At 46.6% G+C, this 23,471-nt stretch overlaps 1 protein-coding gene across 1 annotated transcript in view; it reads left to right on the top strand.

Moving 5' to 3' along the window:
* Nucleotides 1-23,471, top strand: part of LOC146821009 (visual pigment-like receptor peropsin) — a 737,141-nt gene that overhangs the window by 620,959 nt on the left and 92,711 nt on the right. The window contains exon 5 of the mRNA XM_085609320.1: nucleotides 5,695-5,918. Coding sequence (XP_085465446.1) covers nucleotides 5,695-5,918 — 224 coding nt within the window. The remainder of the gene's footprint in view (nucleotides 1-5,694; nucleotides 5,919-23,471) is intronic.

The following is a 23,471-nucleotide window of genomic DNA, read 5'->3' as shown; positions in this document are numbered from 1 at the left end:
TTGCAGTGCCCATCGGCAGCAGCCTCGACGCTGCCGCCAAACCTCCACAGCTTCACTGTTTATCGGAACCGACGTATAGGCTGCAAAGCGCCATGTATTCTCGACACCAACCTGCTCATCACAAGCCCCATAGACAGAATCCTCAATGTCGACGCATCAGCACCTGGCATCTCAGTGTTATGTGCCCAAGTTAGGCCCATGTAGGTAAAGCTGATAATTTCTTACAGTGTCCTCTTTTTCACAATAACATTTCTGCTGTGACCTGTCACACATATTTGCATGAGCAACAATGTTGGATTACTTTCTCTGAAACTATTTCTGTTTACACATCTAGCTTAGGCATATTATTATTGTGTGACCTCGAACACCATCTACAAGGCCTTTTTATGCACGATGTACAAATGCCATTCTATCTTCATCCACTGAGAGACAGGGCTATCTAAATATCCATAACATTGCTAATCAATACGAACATCACAAGGATGCTTTCTATTATAAATAATGAGCATCCCAAAAGATTAGCAGAGGTGGCACCTCAGCTCACACAGAGGGTCCCTGCATGCTGAGAGTGAGACTCTCACCACGCAGCGGTCTGAAATCTCTGTGAGGTAGTATCCAGTTTGTGACCAAGACGAGCTCCTACATTCTCTCCCGCCAGGCAATGGAGTGGGATCGTCCCTTGGAGATTGTTGGCTTTACACCTGCACACACTCTAGGTACACACAGAGTAGGGGTTGTATAGTAGGAGTATGCTTGATTACTGCCTTGCATTATATGACTGCATATATACACTGTTCTAGCACCGTGATAGAACTATGTCTACTATCTACTCTTTTGGTACTAGTAATCGCTTTCATCTGCTTCTGTCTACTGATTATCGCAGCGCATGTATTCTATACAAGAGTAACATTGCTTCAATAAATATATTTAAAACGTCCCACTGTGTATTCTCTGTATATTTCTCTGGGCATAAGTAAGCACGAGTGACTGAGCGACAGGTTCTGATCTGTTTCCATGATCCCTGAGGGGTCAGGGTTGTAATGTTCAGTCATTTCCAGAAACCATTCACTCCCTGGTAAGGTTAGGGAGGCTTATGGTGGCACTGTGAGCTAGCTGGTCTCTAAGCCAAAATATCCTGCGGGGTGCCAAGAATCAGTCTAGGCATCTCACCTAAAGTTTATGTTGTCCAAAAAATGCGTAGATCCTACGGATTAGTAAGAACTACACAACAGCCTTACCTCATCTCGGAACCGGCGCTTAGCCTCTGCTGCTCAACGCATCTTCAACGTGGAGCCAAGCAACACTCTGCAACTAGGATTTAAGGTACTTTGGTTCAACAGGCTGGCTGGGTCCCTAGAGCTGGCGCGCACTCCATTGTGGTCGGCCTGAACTTTTGACTTTGTCCTGGTCCGGCGTGACCAGATGTCCACCAATAGTGCTTTGTGCTTTTTAGGGATATTTTTCACTTAAAACCTTAAAAGTCAATATCTCAAGTTCTACTTATTGGATTTTTGCCATTTTGGTCTAAAATAAAAATAAAGCACCAGGGTATTCATCTTGAGGTCACCGCAGCTTACACCATTAATTGATGGGGAGAGGATGTAGCCTTATTGCTAGCGAGGTTCGCCTTGAAGCTGGGGAATCGGGTTCGAGTCTCGACAACGGCGCTCAACATCCTGTGATTCTGGGCAAATCACTGAATCGCCCTGTGTCTAACAAAAATGAATGTGTCCATCAGTAACAAAACTGGTGCTCATGGAAAGCGCTCTGATGCCTGATATCTTCGGGTCTAGTTTGTGCTATATAAAACTCTAAAACAAATTACAATTGCCACTGCCTGTGCTGCCAATGACAGTACCTACACAACTACTAATCATCACACTGCTACAAGTGTGACAACTAAGGGGCCTATGCATCAACAATGCCATTTGCGATTCCTTATTAGCGAAAAATAAGGAATCGCTAATAAGGAATAGCAAAAGGCTATGCATGTAGGAATCGCTATTCAAATAGCGATTCCTTAATATTCCTTATTACCGAATCGGTAATACCGAATCGGTAATAAGGAATACCTACCCATTCATTCCTATGGGCTTGGAGGCCCATAGGAATGAATGTAAAGCCAGTCTGTATTAGCGATTCGGTATTACCGAATCGCTAATAGCGGGAGCACTTTCAAGGGTGCCAGGGTGTCAAAAGGACACCCTGTTGCACCCCTGAAAATGATATGTGCACATATGTTGCACACACACATGCTCTAAGGGCATGTGTGTGCGCAACATGAAACTTTGAAAAATGCACAAAAGTGCATTTTTCAAAGTTTTTGCAAATTACCATGCAGTTCATCTTCATGGTAATTTGCTCCCCCTATTAGCGAAATCGCTAATTTTTTAACTTTGATGCATTGCATTTAAGGAATCTCACTTTGGGATTCCTTAAATGCAATCGCTATTTAAGGAATCGGTATTTAAGGAATCCCTATTTAAAGAATCGCTATTTAAGGATTCCTTAAATAGCGATTTCTGCTTTTGGGTTGATGCATTGGGATTGGGTATTTTTTCCTTATTACCAGGAGCTATTACCGAATCGGTATTTTACCGACTGGATTTTGGGTTGATGCATAAGGGTGTAAGTCTGTTCGAGGCCCCTAAAGGTATAAGAATGGCTTGGACAAAATGTAATGCATATTGAATGAATAAACAACTGTTGTTCACTCATCTCTAAATTACACAAACAGTATCACCTGGGGCTGACAAACAAGTGCTGGGGCCGCGCACCGGAAACTACCCACTCAAGTTAAGCTCTGCCTCTAAGTTAAGCTTGATTGCTCTGTACCAAGCTATCGGAGGGGAAGCATAGGATAATTTAGGGTTTGCTGGTGCCTAGCTAGAACTAGGATTGTGGTAACTACTTAACAAGGGCTCATACCCCAGTCAAGCAGGAACCCAATGTCTAACAATAACCAATTGGCATATTTAATATACTTATTTTGGGGTTTGTTTGTGCCTTGCCCTGACAAGGATTGTATTTGCTTCTTGACCATAGTATACACCCCAGTCAACCAACAACCTAATTTCTTTCACCTGTGTTAGGGGCAGGAATGTTTCTATACCTCCACAAAAACAATCCTTAGAGGCATATTATTCTGTGTATATGTGCTGCAGAATGCAGCACACAAGGAAAGAGGAAGTAACAAGGAGATATTAAGATATTTCTACATGTTACACCTCTCTCAGATAGGCGCACCAGTTTCGTGCAAACACAGATTCACTGCCTTTAGTATATCTCTGTTTGTGTCAAACTACATTGGTGGATGCATGAGACTGCCCAGGCCCCACCCATTTAAAGGCTACATGACAGAGTGTAATGCATGAGTGCAGCACACATAGACAGAGAAGAAATACTGTTATTTCTTCTCGTTGCACCTCCCCTATGCCACCCTTGCGGGGGCATAGGCTTTTGACGTATTCCCAGGTTTACTAAATCTCATAAATCTGGGACTGTGCCAAACGCCATGGGTGTTACGTGGGGACACCCACCGTTATGCCCATGGCACACTTTCCTATCGCAGAGTACGGCAATGCAGCAATTTACTTCAGTCCATATCTACAGGGCCATGAGAATTCATGTAGGGTTACTTTACGTGGAATTGTAGATGTGACCCAGGCAAAAAGAACAATTGATGGACCGAATGCAGAACAATGTCATACATTCACCCCAGTACAGAGATCTGGGCCTAAATCCATCTTTTGTTTGCTCACCATGCCATTCCAGTTTAGTCCCAGCCATTGCAAATCAGTGATGACCCTGCGCCCAATGGGAACAGTCCAGCCAGAACTGCCAGGCCAGGTTCTCCCTGGTTTCAGGCTTTCAACCCTCATCAGCCAGGATAGCTTGACTCCAGTGGCATGGCAAGCACGGGACCCATGTCTGGGCATACCCATCCCACTCGTGCTGACAAATGCAAAAAGAACAATTGATGAACAGAATGCAGAACAATGTCATACATTCACCCCAGTACAGAGAGCTCTGCCTAAATCCATCGTTTTTTTTCTCACCATGCCATTCCTGTTTAGACCCAGTCATATGCAAATCAGTCATGACCCTGCGCCCAATGGCAACAGTCCAGCCCCAACGACGGATTTAACCCAGGTCTCTTGACTGGGGGTGAATATATGATTTATTCAGCATTCCGTCCATCATTTGTTAATGTAGCACTTTTCATCCTAAGTGGTATGGGTATGCCCAGACCTGGGTCCCTTGCTCACTGTGCCACTGGATTCAAGCTAGCCTGGCTGATGCAGGGTAATACCCAGAAACCAGTCCCAGGATGCTTGTTTCCGGTCCACCGAGGACCTGGCTTGGCAGTTTGGTCCCGACTGTTCCCATAAGGCACTGAGTCAAGACTGATTTGCATATGGCTGGGTCTAAACTGAGGTGGCAAGGTGAGCAAAAGAACAATGGATTTAACCCAGATCTCTTGACTGGGGGTTTATGTATGATTTATTCAGCATTCCGTCCATCATTTGTTGGCGTAGCATTTTTCACCCTAAGTGGGATGGGTATGCCCAGATGTGGGTCCCTTGTTCACCGTGCCACTGGATTCAAGCTAGCCTGGTTGATGAAGGGTAATACCCAGAAACCCATCCCAGGATGCTTGTTTCCAGTCCAGCGAGGACCTGGCTTGGCAGTTTAGTCTGGACTGTTCCCATGAGGCACAGGGACAAGACTGATTTGCATATGGCTGGGTCTAAACTGGGGTGTCATGATGAGCAAAAGAATGATGGATTTAACCCAGATCTCTTGACTGGGGGTTTATGTATGATTTATTCAGCATTCCGTCCATCATTTGTTTGCATAGCATTTTTCACCCTAAATGGGATGGGTATGCCCAGACGTGGGTCCCTTGCTCACTGTGCCACTGGATTCAATCTAGCCGTGCTGATAAAGGGTAATACCCAGAAACGAGTCCCAGGATGCTTGTTTCCGGTACAGCGAGGACCTGGCTTGGCAGATTGGTCTGGACTGTTCCCATGAGGCACTGGGTCATGACTGATTTCCATATGGCTGGGTCTAAACAGGGGCGGCATGGTGAGCAAAAGAACGATGGATTTAACCCAGATCTCTTGACTGGGGGTGATTGTATGTTTTATTCAGCATTCTGTCTATTGTTTGTGTACCATTGTAGATATGACTCTGCAGTGTGCACTGCTGGACCATCACTAAAAGTAATGTTCCGGCGGTGCAGGGGCTTTGTGAATGAGGCCTTTCATGTAGAGGATAGCTTAGGCTTATATTGTTGAATTTCTATCTATTGAGTTTTCTATCATGCTTTTGTATTCTGCGATTAATATTTGAAAACTGTTGATAAGATATTTGGTACATTGTGGGACTCATTATTATATATATATGTTGGGCCCGATTCACAAAGGTAAAATAAGACGAAAGTCTAACTTTACGACTTTTGGTTTTCACAAAGGGCATTTACTACTTGTTAATGCCCTTTGTGAATACTGAAACTCCTAAAGTTCAACTTTTGGTAATCCTAGAGGGTATTTACTTGTAGTAAATGCCCTTTGTGAATACCAAAAGTCGTAAAGTTAGACTTTCGTCTCAGTTTACTTTTGTGAATTGGGCCCGTTATCTCTTATAGATAAGATTAATAACTGCAATATAATATTTCTATTTTCCTAGATCGCATGTATGGAACCTGTGAGATTGATTGGACAAAAGCCAGCTTCTCCACAATACACAAGTCATATATTGTGACCATCTTCATATGCTGTTTTTTCATCCCTGTCCTGGTAATGTGCTTCGCATATGTTTCCATAATTAATAAAGTGAAGTCCAGTCATGTTCTCGGAAGTGTTGGAGATCCTACCGAAAGACAGAGACGAATGGAACGAGATGTCACAAGGGTAAGCATATTTTTTCTAAAACTCTGATATCAAGTAAATAGGTGTGGTTTAATATGATGATGCATATAAACAGCAAGCACGCACATGTTTGTAGGCGCAGATATCTTGGCTTTGGAAATGTTTCTTTGACTAAGGAATTCTCTTCTCTGCAGTTACTTCATCTCAATCATAAGGACAGAATATGTTGTATCACTGTCAATCAAGCAATCAGTCAAACAGCATTTGTAAAGTGCAACACAGTCACCCCTAGGGGTATCTGGGAGATTTTGTTCTCAGAATGGCACCACACAGTTGACCATGCAGAGAACAGCACAGCGTCTGTTGAATAGAAGGACCTGGTACCTGCCTTGCTTTCACTGATATTCTGCCACAGAAGTACTGGCCTACAGGGCAAACAAGTAAGGATGAGAAGCCAATGCATTTGAAAGGCTAGAGAAAGTCCACATCAGTTGCATGTCAAGTAGAGCCTGGACATATGATTGCCATGACTGATTCTACTCCTCCAATAAAAATTCCTTGGCAGAATTCCAAATCTCCTGTAAAGCAGTCCATAAATTATAATGACTTGATCAAAATTATCGGTCCAATATACACATACACATTTTCTTGGAAGAAATGAACACAACTGCTTTGTAAAGTAAGATTTATCTAAATATAGATCTCACTCAATTTGCTTAGAAATGCATTTCACACTTTACCACATTTCCTGAAAATTTGTGTCGGGAAACAGCTATAGGCACTGTTGGAAGTAAAAGTCCCCTGCATGGTGACCGATGTGCACCCTTGCCATGAGTGCCCCAGCTGCAACGATATCTGGATCCCTGGTACTGATCTTTGATTATAGGGTTACATGGATCATGTATGTGTCTATAACCTAGACTTGTCTCATGGTAATACAGTCTGTTTACACTGAGAAGGGCACACCAAGCGCTACCCTCCTGAAGGTAGGGGGCTACTGCCTTTACCTGAAGTTATGTGATATGAGCCCAGTGGTGGCAGTGGAATCAGTAATGTTAACAGGCCTTTTTGATTGTTTCACATGAGTGGTGCCTACTGGCCCACTAGTGGAAAATTATGTGATTGTGTATATAGTTCACTCTTGGCCTACATGGTTTGTGTGCAGTGGTGGACAGTGTGTGATTTATGTGTGTGTTTGTGTGTGTGTGTGTGTGTGTGTGTGTGTGTGTATGCGGTCAGAGATCATGATATGTGTGGGTGCATGTTTGGTTGCATGTGTTCCTGTGGATGGTACATAACATGGACGCCTGTAAGTTCCATTTTGGAAGCACAGGGCCTGCAGAGGCTGGAGAGATATGGATTGCAACATCCTAGGACTGGTTTCAGGCTTTCAGCCCTCATCAGCCAGGATAGCTTGACTCCAGTGGCATGACAAGCACGGGACCCATGTCTGGGCATACCCATCCCACTCGTGCTGACAAATGCAAAAAGAACAATTGATGAACAGAATGCAGAACAATGTCATACATTCACCCCAGTACAGAGAGCTCTGCCTAAATCCATTGTTTTTTTTCTCACCATGCCATTCCTGTTTAGACCCAGCCATTTGCAAATCAGTCTTGACCCTGTGCCCAATGGGAACCGTCCATCCAGAACTGCCAGGCCAGGTCCTCCCTGGACTGGAAACAAGCATCCTAGGACCGGTTTCGGGCTTTCAGCACTCATCGGCCAGGATAGCTTGACTCCAGTGGCATGAAGCCCACAGAACCCACATCTGGGGCATACCCGTCCCACTCGGGGTGACAAATGCATAAAGAACAATTGATGGACAGAATTCAGAACAATGTCATACATTCACCCCAGTACAGAGATCTGGGCCTAAATCCGTCGTTTTTTTGCTCACCATGCCATTCCAGTTTGGACCCAGTCATATGCAAATCAGTCATGACCCTGCGCCCAAAGGCAACAGTCCAGCCCCAACGACGGATTTAACCCAGGTCTCTTGACTGGGGGTGAATGTATGATTTATTCAGCATTCCGTCCATCATTTGTTAATGTAGCACTTTTCATCCTAAGTGGTATGGGTATGCCCAGACCTGGGTCCCTTGCTCACTGTGCCACTGGATTCAAGCTAGCCTGGCTGATGCAGGGTAATACCCAGAAACCAGTCCCAGGATGCTTGTTTCCGGTCCACCGAGGACCTGGCTTGGCAGTTTGGTCCCGACTGTTCCCATAAGGCACTGAGTCAAGACTGATTTGCATATGGCTGGGTCTAAACTGAGGTGGCAAGGTGAGCAAAAGAACAATGGATCATGATATGTGTGGGTGCATGTTTGGTTGCATGTGTTCCTGTGGATGGTACATAACATGGACGCCTGTAAGTTCCATTTTGGAAGCACAGGGCCTGCAGAGGCTGGAGAGATATGGATTACAACCCCCAGACAGGAGATGTGTATTGCTGACATTCCTGACATCTGGAGTGGGCCACTCACACACTAGTGGGATCGAAGCAGAGCTTCATCTATACACAATAAGGGTTTCTGATTCCAGGAAAAGTTACCGGTCAGTGGGGCCTGGGTTCATTGTCATGAAGATGGTGGGGCTGATAAGGATGTCAGTGCCAATAAATTTGATAGAGAGGATGGCTTAGTCCTTTGAATCTTTATCGGGGCATATTTCAGTGGAGGTCGACAGCCAGGTGTGATCCCCGGTTACTCCATAGGACTGTGTTGTGTGTCACTCAGAATTGGAGACATTCTTGCTGTGGCAGACAGTCCCTTTGACAAAGGCAAGTGCAGAGGAAAGAGCACTTCTAGGAGCTGACAACCTCAACACAAATTTGAAAGGCCAGACTCTAAATAACAGATGTGTCTGCATTTGAACTATGAAGGTGGGAGCATGTCCCCATATTTAGTTAAATAGTGCTGTTAGACCTCACAGCCTTAGGGTGGTCTTTCCCCCAACTTGTTGCCTGCCTCCACCAGTTTTTCTGACCTTATTTTTGCTGTTATCAGGACTCTGTACACTTCACCCCTACTAACCAGTGCTGAAGTGCTTGTGCTCTCTCCCCTAAACATGGTAATAATGGTTCATACCCACTTGGCATATTTAATTTACTTGTAAGTCCCTAGTAAAGTGGTTATACCAGTACCCAGGGCCTGTAAATTACATACTACTAGTGGGCGTGCAGTACTGATTGTGCCACCCACTTAAGTACCTCTTTAACCATGTCACAGGTCTGCCATTGCAGAGCCTGTGTGCACAGTTTACAATGTCATGTCAACCTGGCAAAAAGAAACCTTTTGAAAAGTCCAAACCTTCCCTTTTTATACATACAATCTACCCATAAGGTAGGCCCTTGATAACCCATTTAATGTATTCAAATGGTAGGACATGTACTTTTAAGTTTTACATGTCCTGGTAGTGAAAAACTCTCAAAGTAATTTTTCACTACATCAAGGCCTAGCTCTCCCATAGGATAACATTAGGATTACCTTATTACATTTTGTAGGTGTAATTTCAAATTGGGAAGAGATAATACCTCTAAATCTGGTGTCTCTGAAATCCAAATTTAAAATCCTAACTTATGGGGAAGTCAGATTTTAAATCACAATTCTGAAAATGTCACTTTTAGAAAGTTGGCATTTCTTACCTTAGCTATTTAGTGCCTGATGCCTGTCTCTGACCACATGTCTGGGCTGGGTCACAGCTGGACTTTGTGTATTCCCACTAGACAGCCACACAGAATGGAAGTTTAAGTGACTTAATGTTCCATCCTGGCAGGGTTGGAGGGAGGAGCTGGACCCAACCTCAGTCAAATCTGAATAGGCTGTGCATTGTCCTCACACAAAGGGTTGTATTACCCCCTATAGTGAATCTGGCACCAGAACAGAAAGGACAGGAGCTCTGTGCACTTCAAAGGCCTGTCTTTGAAGTCTTCCCAACTTAAAAGGCCTAACTGGGTATAAGTACTAGACCTCTGACGCCAGCACTTCAGTACACTTCTGGACCTGAGAAGACTCTATCAGGAAGAAGGACTGCTGTGCTGCTGAAAGGACTGCCACTCTGCTGGACTGCTGCTTTGCTGGACTCCTGTTTTGCTTTGCTTAACTGCTGCCTGCTGCCCTGTTTTGCTTGGGTAAAAAGGACTGGACCAGAATCACTTAAATGCAGAGTGACTCAAACGGCTAGCTGGCAGGCCTCCTGATTGAATCCTGAGGGACATAACAGGCTTCCAACACATGAACTTGGATCACTCTATCTGTTAGTCTACCCTGCTAAGTGGTGCCACCCAAGTCTTGGACACTTCGAAGTGGTCCTAAGGTGCTTTACCAGTGGAATGAATGCATCCTCTGCTTAGCCACGTATACCCGAGCAAAACTGACATCCCCTCGGCTGAGCAGCAAATTTTTTAGCAGAACCAACTCTTCATTACTGTTGCATGAAATGGACCTGTCACAAAAGACTCACAAGGCTGCTGCATCCTGCATCTTGGGACTGAAGCATCACCTTCGGAACCGCACTGCATAAACACTTTTCCTGGTGAAAGCTCCTCCCAGCACCCTTTGACAACGAGGTTGAAACTCTGCATCACAGCTTTACTGCTCATCGGAACCGTCACATCGCCTCAACTGTGCCACACACCCTCAACATTGGCCTTCACAGCCTAAGCCCCATCAACAGGATCCTCACTGTTGACACATCAATGTGAGAAGGTGGCCTGATATATGCTGTCCACTAGTTCTAGTGGGCACCTTGTGTCAGTCCAAACAACCCCTTATGGTGAATGGTTAAAGACAACCTTTATTGAAAGCTATCCTAGTGGTTGCTATGAAGAGCAGCCTTCAGGCTAAGTCTTGAAGGAATGTAAAGCAGCTTGTTTTACCAGTCTATAATCTCTAGAATGATCAAATGAAAGGACAACCACACCAGGTATATATTCAAAATATATGTATTTAAGATAAAACACACCCCTCTAGTCTCTTTATGAGAACGGAGTTCGAAGTACTTTGTTTACAAGTTAGCAATTATCAGTAATAGCACAAATACACGTTTGGGCCCTAGGAGCATACCAAACCATATACCAAAAAAGTGGTGTAAGAACCACGACTGGAATAGACACTAGGCCTAAAGCCCATAGAATCGCTGGGACCCCAAGGAACCACCCAAGGTAGTGACACAGGGGACCCACGGGGACTGTATGCAGTGTGAAAACACAACCGCGGGTTCCCGTTATCTTCTATGGGCAATGTCGCGGTTGAAATTTAAAGATTAGGGACACTTCTAATCGAGTCAGGACCAAACCCTTTTGGACTTAAGAAATTCTAGGGCTAGCACCCACGGGAGCACCGGAGTACTCGAGTTACCTCACCCAGGGAAGCCGGGTGCATAGGTGTCTTTTGGTGTCGGGTCGCGCTGTCGATTTCAATGGGAGCCTGCAAAGAACTGCTGCTGTCGTGAAGAGGAGAAGTGTCCGAAGAGATCCAAGTCTGTATCTAGGATGGAAGGAACCTGAAAGCAGAAGGGGACAGAGTCTGGGTCACTAGCCAATGACCAAGGGCAGGATGGACCAATGCCCACAGATGTAGGGTGCTTCAGGTGAGTTGATGGGTGTCTTGACTCTTCAGCCACGAGGTCCAGGAGGCGTCGACAAAGTCCACAAGCCGGATTCGCGCTGTCCCACATAGTCTATCGAGTGCTGCGGTGTCGGCGACCAGAATGGACCCAACAAGCCTTGGCAATGGCAAGTCACTGGAATTCAGAGAAAGGATTGCGGTGCAGACCAGCAAGGTCTGAAGGACTCAATCAGGGATGGTAAGTCAGAGCACATCTGGAGCAACCAGATAAGCCAACGGGCTAGTGATCGCGAAGGAGCCTCAAGCAGTCGCACTTGAAGCTGGCCCACGGGTCACTCGTGGAGTGGAGGCCAAAAAATTTCGTTGCAGGAGGTGCTCAAGGTTGGGGCTACTCGGAGCCCAAAGCACAACTTCAAGGAGGACCAGGAAGATAGTGTTGCTGCAAAAGTTCACGGTGTCCAGGGGTCACGGTTCCACGTCACCCACGATAGCCACGGGCCTCAGCTTTGCTGTGGACTCAGGGTAGCCTCAGGGAAGTCTGGAAATCTGCCTCTGATGATGCAAAGACTTTGGCGTCCAGAGGGAGCTTCAGCGATGCAGACCGGTAGTTGCTTCTTTGGTGCCTGCCAAGCAGGGGAGTCACTCTTTGACCCCAAGGGAGATTTCTTCAGTCTTTAAGGCAAATTAGAAATTCGAAGGTCCAGGATATATGTTGCAGAGTTTCATCCAGGGTAATCTAAAGTTGCAAGGACTGGGTTCCCATACTTATACAAAGTTTGGGGGTTGGACATACTCTAGGGACCTACCTATGGGAGGGTTTGGAAAGAGGGGTGGTTACACCCATTTCCTTTGTCCAGTTTCATGCCAGAGCAGGGGCAGGTAGCCCCTGCAACCAGTTTGAACTGGACTATGCACAGGATCACCAAATGTGCCCCCAGTGCATGACGTCAAAGCACCAGAGAGTGCTCCCACCCAGCCCCAATACACATCTGCCTGTCTGGGGAGGTGGTTACACCTCCCTGGGACAGGAAACCTATTGTCCAGGCCTCCCCTGCCGGAGTGTCGGTCAGCAGCAGGAGGCCAGACCCGTGTCTGTGGCAGTGGCATCCATTTTGTGATGCCAGGGCTGTTGAAAGTCTTTACCGGGTTAGACCAGTGTGAACATGTCTCTCCCTCTAGAAGGGTGGAATGCTACCCCTGCCGCCAGAACTGCCGGGGGGGGGGGGTTAGTATTCCAAAGCGTTTGACACCAAACACAACATGTTTCAGTGCAGCCAGTCCAAAGTTAGCATTTACCGCGAGGTCATAATGCACTTAAGAGTATATGGTCAGGCTGCACCACAAACCGCATCAGAGGGGGTACCCCAAACGCTGCAGAGGGGCTCTGCTCATGCAGGGGCACCCTCTCACATAAAAACCAAGCACTCTGCCTTCAGGATTGTTAAGGCCTGCCATAGGAGTGACTTCTAGTTTTTATATGTGTGTGCAATGGTAGTGATATAAGTAGCCTATACCACTGTAAGGGGTGCAAGCACACCCTTACCCAGGCTGCAGTAGCAGACCTGTGGTGCCCTTTTGGAGTGCTTCCCAGGGGTGGCATAATATATGCTGCAGCCCCTGGTAGGCCTCTGAGGTACCTATGCCCTAGGTACATAGTATACCATATACTAGGGGCTTATAAGGCACTCCATAATCCAATTTGATATGTACCTAATGTACATGGAAACCATTTTAGAGAGGAAGCAGCTAGGCTGTGGTCCTGATTAGCAGGGCCACAGCCAGACTAAGGTTGAAAAGCAGTGAAACACCAGAAAAAAGTGGGGGTACCCATGTGAAGCAGATCCTACTCTCCTACACAACCCCCCCAAACACAGGGACATTAAACTAACCTTGACCAGTTGAGTCTTCATGTTCTAAGTGGAAATACCTAGAGAATCCATCTGCATTGGCATGGTTACTCCCAGGTCTATGTTCCACTGTAAAATCTATCCCCTGTAGGGAAATGGACCACCTAAGCAGTTTGGGGTTTTCACCCTTCATTTGTTTTAGCCATATGAGGGGCTTATGGTCTGTCTGAACAAGGAAGTGAGTACCAAACAAGTATGGCCTCAACTTCTTCAGAGCCCAAACCACAGCAAAGGCCTCCCTCTCAATGGCTGACCAACGTTTCTCTCTAGGGGTCAGCCTTCTGCTTAAGAAAGCTACTGGCTGATCCTGACCTTCATCATTCAATTGTGACAGTACAGCCCCTACTCCCAATTCAGATGCATCTGTTTGGACAATGAACTTCTTGGAGTAGTCAGGACTCTGCAGAATGGGAGCAGTGCACATGGCCTGCTTCAAGTCATCAAATGCCTTTTGACAGCTAGCTGTCCACTGAATTTTTTTGGGCATCTTTTTAGACGTTAAGTCATTCAGGGGTGTCACTGTTGATCCATACCCTTTGATAAATCTCCTATAGTACCCAGTCAGGCCTAAGAAGGCTCTCACCTGATTCTGGGTAGTTGGAGCAATCCATTCCATTATGGTCTGGATTTTGTTCTGCAATGGTTGAACCTGGCCTCCACCTACAAGGTGGCCCAGGTACACAACCTGACTCTGCCCTATCTGGCACTTAGTAGCCTTGATAGTGAGGCCTGCCCTTTGCAGGTCCTCCAAAACATTCCTCAGGTGGACCAGGTGATCCTCCCAGGTGGAGCTAAAGACAGCAATATCATCTAGATATGCTGCACTAAAGTCTTCCAGGCCTGTAAGGACTTCATTCACCAACCTTTGGAAAGTGGCAGGTGCATTCTTCAAACCAAAGGGCATTACCACAAATTAATAGTGCCCACTAGGGGTAGAAAATGCTGTCTTTGGCTTTGCATCATCAGCTAGTCTGATCTGCCAGTAGCCAGCTGTTAGGTCAAATATGCTTAGAAACTTGGCTAAGGCCAAAGTATCTATCTGCTCATCTGCCCTAGGGATGGGATGGGCATCAGTCCTAGTGACTGCATTGAGACCCCTGTAGTCTACACAAAACCTCATCTCTCTTTTCCCACCACTGGTGTGAGGTTTTGGTACCAGGACTACTGGGCTAGCCCAAGGGCTAACTGAGTGTTCAATCACACTCATATCCAACATCTTTTGGACTTCTGTCCTTATACAGTCCCTGACATGGTCAGGTTGCCTGTAGATCTTATTCTTCACAGGTAGAGTGTCCACTTCATGAGTGCACCAGGTGGTCTGACTTGGAGTCAGAGAAAACATATGTCTAAACTGGCTGAGGAGATTCCTGCAGTCAGTTTGCTGCTGGGCAGTGAGGCTGCCTGCCAAGGCTGCACGATCCACTGACCCATCATCAGGGTTCTGAGAAAGCAGGTCAGGGAGTGGGTCACTCTCTTCCTCCTGTCCTTCACCAGTAGCCATGAGCAAGCCCATGTCTGCCCTGTCAACATATGGTTTTAGTCTGTTGACATGAAGTACCCTGTGGGGACTCCTAGGGGTTCCAAGGTCTACCAAGTAGGTAACCTCCCCTTTCTCTTCAACAATTGTATGGGGGCCACTCCATTTGTCCTGGAGGGCTGCTGGGGCCACAGGCTCCAACACCCACACCTTCTGTCCTGGCTGGTAAACAGTCAGTACAGCCTTTTGGTCATGCCAAGCTTTTTGCAGTTCCTGGCTAGCCTCAAGGTTTTTGTTTGCCTTTTTCATGTACTCAGCCATCCTGGAGCGGAGACCAAGTACATAGTCCACTATGTCTTGCTTTTGGGGATTGAGAGGTAACTCCCCTCCTTCCTTCACCAAACACAATGGACCCCTGACAGGGTGTCCAAACAAAAGTTCAAATGGGCTGTAGCCAACCCCCTTTTGAGGCACCTCCCTGTATGCAAATAAAAGGCAGGGCAACAACAGGTCCCATTTTCGCCTAAGCTTCTCTGGGAGTCCTTTGATCATTTCCTTTAAGGTTTTGTTGAATCTCTCAACTAAACCATTGCATTGTGGGTGATAGGGTGTGGTGAACTTGTAGTTCACTCCACACTCCTTCCACATAGCAGTTAAGTAACTAGACATGAAGTTTGCATCCCTGTCAGATACTACCTCCTTAGGAAAGCCCAGTCTTGAGAACACACTCAAGAGAGCTCTTGCCACTACAGGTGCTGTAGTGGTCCTTAGGGGAATTGCTTCTGGATACTTGGTGGCATAATCCACTACCACCAGTATGAATCTGTGCCCAGATGCTGTTTGGGGATCCATGGGACCAACAATGTCAATCCCTACCCTTTCAAAGGGCACCCCCACCACAGGTAGTGGTATCAGGGAGACCTTTGTAGTGCCACCTGCTTTGCCACTGGCTTGGCAGGTTACACAGAGGGACACAACTCCTTTGTGTCTTCAGACATATGGGGCCAGTGAAAGAGAGGAACAATGTTGTCCCAAATCTTGTTCTGGCCTAGGTGTCCTGCTAGGGGAATATCATGGGCTATTGTCAATAGGAAACCCCTAAACTTTAGAGGTATAACCAACCTCCTGGATGCACCAGGCTTGGGGTCTCTACTCTCTGAGTATAGGAGTCCATCATCCCAATAAACTTTATGGGTGCCACTAGCATTCCCAGCAGCCTCATCAGCAGCTTGCTGTCTGAGGGTTTCAAGAGAGGGGCAGGTTTTCTAATCATGGCTCAGCTCAGACCTGGAAGGGCCCCCTGTCCCCAGTAACTAAACCTGGTCAGGTTCAAGCTCCTCTGGGACAGTTCCTTCTTCAGGCTCAAGATCATCTCCCTGAGGAGACTGATCAGCATTCTGAGTCAGCTGGGAAGGCTCTGCCTTAACCCCACTGCCCCTCCTCTTGCGAGGCACCTGGTCCATTATTCCAGAATCCAGGGCCTGTCCAGTTTTAGACATTTTTGCCTGTGACCTGGTCACAGCAAAGACATGTGCAGGGATCCCTAACATTTCTGCATGTGTCCTGAGCTCCACTTCAGCCCAAGCTGAAGTCTCCAGATCATTGCCAAGCAAGCACTGTACTGGTAGGTCTGCACTTACCACAACCTTCTTAAGGCCAGTTACCCCTCCCCAGGAGAAGTTAACAACTGCCAGAGAATGGTCTGTTCTGACATTGCTAGCATTGGTCACTTGGTACATTTCACCAAGTATAATCTGCCCAGGATCCACAAGATCTTTTGTCACCATTGTGACACTTGCTCCTGTGTCCCTGAATGCTCAAGCTTCAGCTCCATTAATTAAAGGCTGCTGTCTGTACTTGCCCAAGTTACTGGGACTCACAAAGGGGGACATATCCATGCCCCCATCACTGAGAAGCACAGCCTGAGTTGGTACTCTGACTAGGCCAGAGTCCATCTTAGAACCCAGGGTCAACCCTACTTCACCCTTATTCTGTGTATTCCCACCACCAATTGTAACTGCACTAGGGGGAGCAGGTGCCTTAGGGGCATTGGTGGGGGCTGGAGTATTTTCTTTGGCCTTGGTGCAGTCACTAGTCAAGTGAGTTTTCTGTTTACAGATTTTGCACCAAGGCTTCTTTTGGCCTTTCCCTTTGTTAGCCTGTGAATCCCCACCTGAAGAAGATTTTTGGGGCCCTTGAGAAGACTTCTGGTCTTTACCCTTGCCCCCCATTCCCCCTTGTCAGAGTTTTTGGAATCTTGCTTCTTTGGGCCACCACCTTTGTTCTGTACCTTCTGCCTCACCCTGGTTCTGACCCATTTGTCTGCCTTCTTTCCCAATTCTTGGGGAGAGGTCAGATCAGAGTCTACCAGGTACTGGTGCAACAGCTGATTTTGACAGTTATTAAGAATCTGCTCCCTCATTATCAGATTGTATAATCCTTTGAAGTCACACACTTTACTGCCCAATAACCAACCTTCCAGAGCCTTAGCAGCACAGTCAACAAAGTCAACCCAGTCTTGATTTTGTGCTTTTTGTGTGTCTCTGAACTTTAACCTGTATTGTTCAGTGGTTAGGCCAAACCCATCTATTAGTGTACTTTTCAAGACTTTGTAGTCATCAGCATCCTCTTCTCTTACAGTGAGGAGCTTGTCTCTACCTTTGTCTGCAAAGGAGAGCCATAAGATTGCTGCCCACTGACCCTGAGGGACCTTTTGTACTTTACAGGCCCTCTCCAAGGCAGTTATCTATTTGTGGATGTCATCCCCACTGTGGTAGGGAGGGACAATCTTACTTAGGTTTCTATGGTCATAAGACCTCTCCCTATTTCTAGGGAAATTGCTGCCACCACGGGACTCTAGTCCCTCCTTTTCACTAGCTCTGTAGAGCTCTAGGGCTTCCCTATCTAAGGCCATCTGCTGCTTTCTGAGGTTGAACTTGTTGTGCTCATACTTCAGCAGTCTCTCTCTCCTCTCCTGGGAGGTTTCCCTCCCTCTGTGAGAAGAAACAGAGGAGTTAGACTGGATAGATCCCCTTGACAGAGATCTATCCCTTCTAGTCCTGTTGTCAGGTCTACCTGGAGGAATAAACGAAGAAGCATTATTTTCATCCTCCTCATCCTCATTCAGCTGATCTGTGTTCACCAGAGTCTGGTCAGCATTAGAGGTAGGGTCAGGGGAATTGTTACCCCTAGGCCAACCCTCACCTGCTGCCCCACCCACACTATCTACATCATCAGGCCCACTAGGCCCTGTGATATCATCCAGCTTAAGTATCTTTATGAGATGCTGAGTGAATGGGCTTTTGCCTGTCTTCAGCTTCCTAATGGAACATAAGGCCCGAAGCTGAGCAAAGGAGAGATCCTCATATTTATAGGGAAGGAGCTCACTGGTAGGGACCCACTGGTTGCTGGCTGGTTAGACATTACTAATGTGGTGTGGTGTATTGCACTACCTACACTAGTGTGGCCTACTAAACTCTCTTGAGTTGTAGAAAGGGTGTGCTATCCCTTAAAACACAACTCTAAGTTCAGTATAACTTACTGTAGCTAAACGTGATATTATATATACCTTAGGTACCTTTAGTGGTTTTCAGTTGATCAATTCAATTGAGATTATCTGGTAAAACAATAGCAAGCTGGAATCCCACCGCTGCACACCAATGTGAGAAGGTGGCCTGATATATGCTGTCCACTAGTTCTAGTGGACACCTTGTATCAGTCCAAACAACCCCTTATGGTGAATGGTTAAAGACAACCTTTATTGAAAGCTATCCTAGTGGTAGCTATGGAGAGCAGCCTTCAGGCTAAGTCTTGAAGGAATGTAAACCAGCTTGTTTTACCAGTCTATAATCTCTTGAATGATCAAATGAAAGGACAACCACACCAGGTATATATTCAAAATATATGTATTTAAGTTAAAACACACCCCTCTAGACTCTTTATGAGACTGGAGTTCAAAGTAATTTGTTTACAAGTTAGCAATTATCAGTAATAGCACAAATACATGTTTGGGCCCTAGGGGCGTACCAAACCATATACCAAAAAAGTGGTATAAGAAACACGACTTGAATAGACACAAGGCCAGGAGCCTGTAGAATCGCTGGGACCCCAAGGAACCACCCAAGGTAGTGACACAGGGGACCCACGGGGACTGTATGCAGTGTGTAAACACAACCGCGTGTTCCTGTTATCTTCTAAGGGCAATGTCGCGGTTGGAAATTTAAAGATTAGGGACACTTAGAATCGAGTCAAGACCAAACCCTTTTGGACTTAAGAAGTTCTAGGGCTAGCACCCATGGGAGCACCGGAGTACTCGGGTTACCTCACCCAGGGAAGTCGGTGCATAGGTGTCTTTTGGTGTCAGGTCGCATCGTCGATTTCAATGGGAGCGTGCAAAGAACTGCTGCTGCCGTGAAGAGGAGAAGTGTCCGAAGAGATCCAAGCCTGGATCTAGGATGGAAGGAACCTAAAAGCAAAGGGGACAGAGTCTGGGTCACTAGCCAGTGTCCAAGGGCAGGATGGACCAATGCCCACAGATGTCGGGTTCTTCAGGTGAGTTGATGGGTGTCTTGACTCTTCAGCCACGAAGTCCAGGAGGTGTCAATGAAGTCCACGAGCCGGATTCAAGCTGTCCCACAAAGTCTGTCGAGTGCTGCAGTGTCAGCGAAGAGAATAGACCCAACAAGCCTTGGCAACGGCAAGTCACTGGAATTCAGAGAAAGGACTGCGGTGCAGACCAGCAAGGTCTGAGGGACTCACCCAGCAAGGGTAAGTCAGGGCATGTCTGGAGCAACCAGGTAAGCCCAAGTAGAAAAGGAGTTGCCTTTGTGGGGACCTGCTAGCCAACGGGCTAGTGATCACGAAGGAGCCTCAAGCAGTCGCACTTGTAGCTGGCCCACGGGTCACTCGTGGAGTGGAGGCCAACAATCATCGGTGAAATAGGTGCTCAAGGCTGGGGCTACTCGGAGCCCAAAGCACAACTTCAAGGAGGACCAGGAAGATAGTCTTGCTGCAAAAGTTCATGGTGTCCAGGGGTCACGGTTCCACATCACCCACGATAGCCACGGGCCTCAGCTTTGCTGTGGACTCAGGGTAGCCTCGGGGAGGTCAGGGAATCTACTTCTGGTGATGCAAAGACTTCAGCGTCCGGCGGAAGCTTCAGCGATGCAGACCAGTCAGTTGCTTCTTTGGTGCCTGCCAAGCAGGGGAGTCACTCCTTGGCACCAAGGGAGATTTCTTCAGTCTTCTAGTCAGGATAGAACGTCGAAGGTCCAGGATATGTGTCGCAGAGTTTCATCCAGGGTACTCTAAAGTCCTACGGACTGGATTCCTATACATATACTAAGTTTAGGGGATGGACTAACTCTAAGGCCCCACCTATGGGTGGGCTTGGAAAGAGGGGTGGTTGCACCCATTTCCTTTGTCCAGTTTCGCACCAGAACAGGGGCAGGTAGCCCCTGCAACCGGTTTGAACTGGGCTATGCACAGGGACAGCAACCGTGCCCCAAGTGCAGGACTTCAAAGCACCAGAGAGTGCTTCGCCCAGTCCCAATACAAATCTGCCTGTCTGGGGAGATGGTCACACCTCCCATCGACAGGAAACCTATTGTCCAGGGCTCCCCTGCCGGAGTTTCGGTCAGCAGCAGGAAGCCAGACCCGTGTCTGTGGCAGAGGCATCCATTTTGTGATGCAGGGCTCAGGAAAGTCCTACTGGGTTTGACCAGTGTGAACATGTCTTTCCCTCTAGAAGGATGGAATGCTACCCCCGCCGCCAGAACTGGCGGGCGGGGGGGGGGGTAGTATTCCAAAGTGTTTGACAACAAACACGACATGTTTTGAAGTAGCCATTCCAAAGTTAGCATTTACCGCGAGGTTATAATGCACTTAAAAGTATAGTATGGCTGTATCACAGAACAGCCATAAGGAAGTATTTCCGAAAGCTGCAGAGGGGCTCAGCTCATGCTTGGGCACCTTCTCACATAAAACCAAGCACTCTGCCTTCAGGATTGTCAAGGCCTGCCATAGGAGTGGCTTATAGATTTATATGTGTCTGTATATATGTGTGGATATAGGTAGCCTATACCACTATAAGGGGTGCAAGCACACCCTTACCCAGGCTGCAGTAGCAGACCTGTGGTGCCCTTTTGGAGTGCTTCCCAGGGGTGGCATAATATATGCTGCACCCCCTTGAGGAAATATGAATTTTGTGATCAGTTATGTCCCCTATCGTAGACCCCACCGGCTCCATGTGCATGCTATAAGTACATGTATGTTCCCTCCTGCTCCAGTTTTGAAGACGCAAATATATGTGTGTCCACCGTCAACATGTCCTCTTTCAGATCCGCCATGAATGGGTCAGATATTCCATTCCTAAGTATGAAAGGCCACCGACTTTATATGGTTCACTTTCCACATTTTACAGATTCAGGCGAGTAGGCCCGAATTCTGTCATCAAGCCTTTTCCTGCCTTCTGCCTCTGAAAGCTCCAGTCTGAGCCCGCATCTGTGACCATGAACTTTGTCTTACTCCCTGCGTGGCTAACGGTGCCTGATCCAGCCTGTCGCATGCCAAAAACTGTATTTCACCTTCGAGATTATCTCCTTCGCTCCTCATCCGATGCATTCCTGTCTAGTAGTTTAGGTAAACATTCTTCCAGCTCCCGTGCAAAGGGCCAGGCCTCGCTGCCCTCATGCAAATAACTCATAGCCCCGTTACCATGGAATATTCCTACCCCCTTGCATCTAGTGTAGACACTTAGACGCTTGTACACGCACTAACAGTCAGTATAGTCAGTATAGAATAAGATTCTATCCTAAGAGACCTTTCCTTTTGGATAACACAGTTCTTTAAACATAGGATATTAGATATGATTTGGAATTAGGTTGACATAACCCCAGACTTCTGTCTCCACATCTAGAGCTAAATGTCAAGTCCCCTTCACCCTCTAGTTGCACGTCAATCACACGTCATGCGGCTGCGTGCGCATCCTTGCCAAGCATTTCTGCTGACATTGCAGGATTCTTTTCTGGATCCACCCACTTGTGATATCATGTTTAGTGACGTTTATTAAATTACGCCCTTTATTAGCTACGTATGCACCTTTTATCAGCTGTTACGCCTCTTGCATCTGCTTTACTGTAATGTATTTTCTATAAAACTGCCTATCTGTCAATAATATAGGCTCCCTTCCTTCCTGAACTTTCGTGGTGATGGAACAGAAGGCCCACAATTCGAATTGTCTTCCTTTGTATAGGAATAAAGCCTTTTAAAACCTCTAATACCACGGATTCTGCCTCTTATATTTACTGAGTTATTCTTGATAGATTTTACCGCATAAAAAATAGTACCGGTAACGAAATATTTACCACATAAATTGGCGCCCGAACAGGGACACTTTCTCATCTCACGCGCCGGCGGTGCGTTGCAGGCCCGGTCTCCTGCCACAGCTGAACGGACAACAAAAACGCGTATCTACAGGATTTCCTGTGTCTCCTTCCGGCCAAGCGGGGACGACTGAGGCTGCGATCAACACCCAGACGAGGCGGTGAGAAGTGCGAAGTATCCCGACCAGAGCCTAGCTGAGAGAGCAAGATCCGAGGTATACAGAGACCCGCCAGGTTCCGAAGTTCCGGGTCCAGTCGAGTCGAATCCAGTCCGGTCCAGTTTCAAGTTCCGTTCCGAGGCCTTCCGTTCCGAGCTACCCGGTGAGTACCATTACCGGGGAGGCATTTAACGTGCACATAGTCTGTGCCGGTCAAGACGGGTTTGGGTACACAAATCCGGTCTGCACTGTTCTAGCAGTGTATCTGTACTGTTTAGCAGTATATATAGTATGTCGAGCATATAAATAAATATTATCTAGTGTCAGTATTATGTCAGTAACCAGTTTTCTATTAGTTATTATTGTTCGTAAAACTGTTAAACGTTAAATGTTTTAAATACGTTCTATATATTGTGGTGTGAATGACTGTTCATTATTGTGTTTTTTTGTATAAAGTGTGTTCTAGTAATAAGGTCTGAAAATGCCGCTCTTTTCGAAACTAAGACAGATCAAAACTAGAAAAGGTGTACTCGAAGAAGCCGTTCCCATCCCACCGAGGGACACTCCAGGGTACTTTATGTATCATAAGCATGGCCTAGATGCCGTATTATTTCTTGATTTATGGGTGGACTACACCAAAGAATTACCAGTGAGTCAGAGATGGCCTGCAGCGGGGACCTGGGATGCAGATTGCATCATGAGAGTAGAAGAAGAATTATGGAAAAAGAAAGCCAGACAGTCACAGAAAGATGCCATTGAATTATGGCGTAAAGAATCATATAGACGTACAGAAAAAGCACTTAGACAGGAAGATAAGAGTAAGGAGAATTCAAATAAAGTCCGAGAAAATCTATTACTTGAGGAAGGTACTCGAGTAAAATCAGAACAAATAGATAGACAAAGAAACGCCCTTATGAATGGTATGTATCCACTTCTGGCCGAAGGGTTACCTAAGGCTACTCAGGAAATACCAAAAGACTTGCCACCTCCATTGTTTCCGATAAAAGCACATCCCAAATCACATCCCAAAACAGCAAAGGACGTTTTTCTTTCCTCCTATTTAGATGACGCTGCTCCCGAATATGCTAATGCCAT

This window comes from Triturus cristatus, chromosome 6 (genome assembly GCF_964204655.1).
Source record: "Triturus cristatus chromosome 6, aTriCri1.1, whole genome shotgun sequence".
Taxonomy (NCBI): Eukaryota; Metazoa; Chordata; class Amphibia; order Caudata; family Salamandridae; genus Triturus; species Triturus cristatus.
This window is presented reverse-complemented; position numbering and strand designations above follow the sequence as displayed.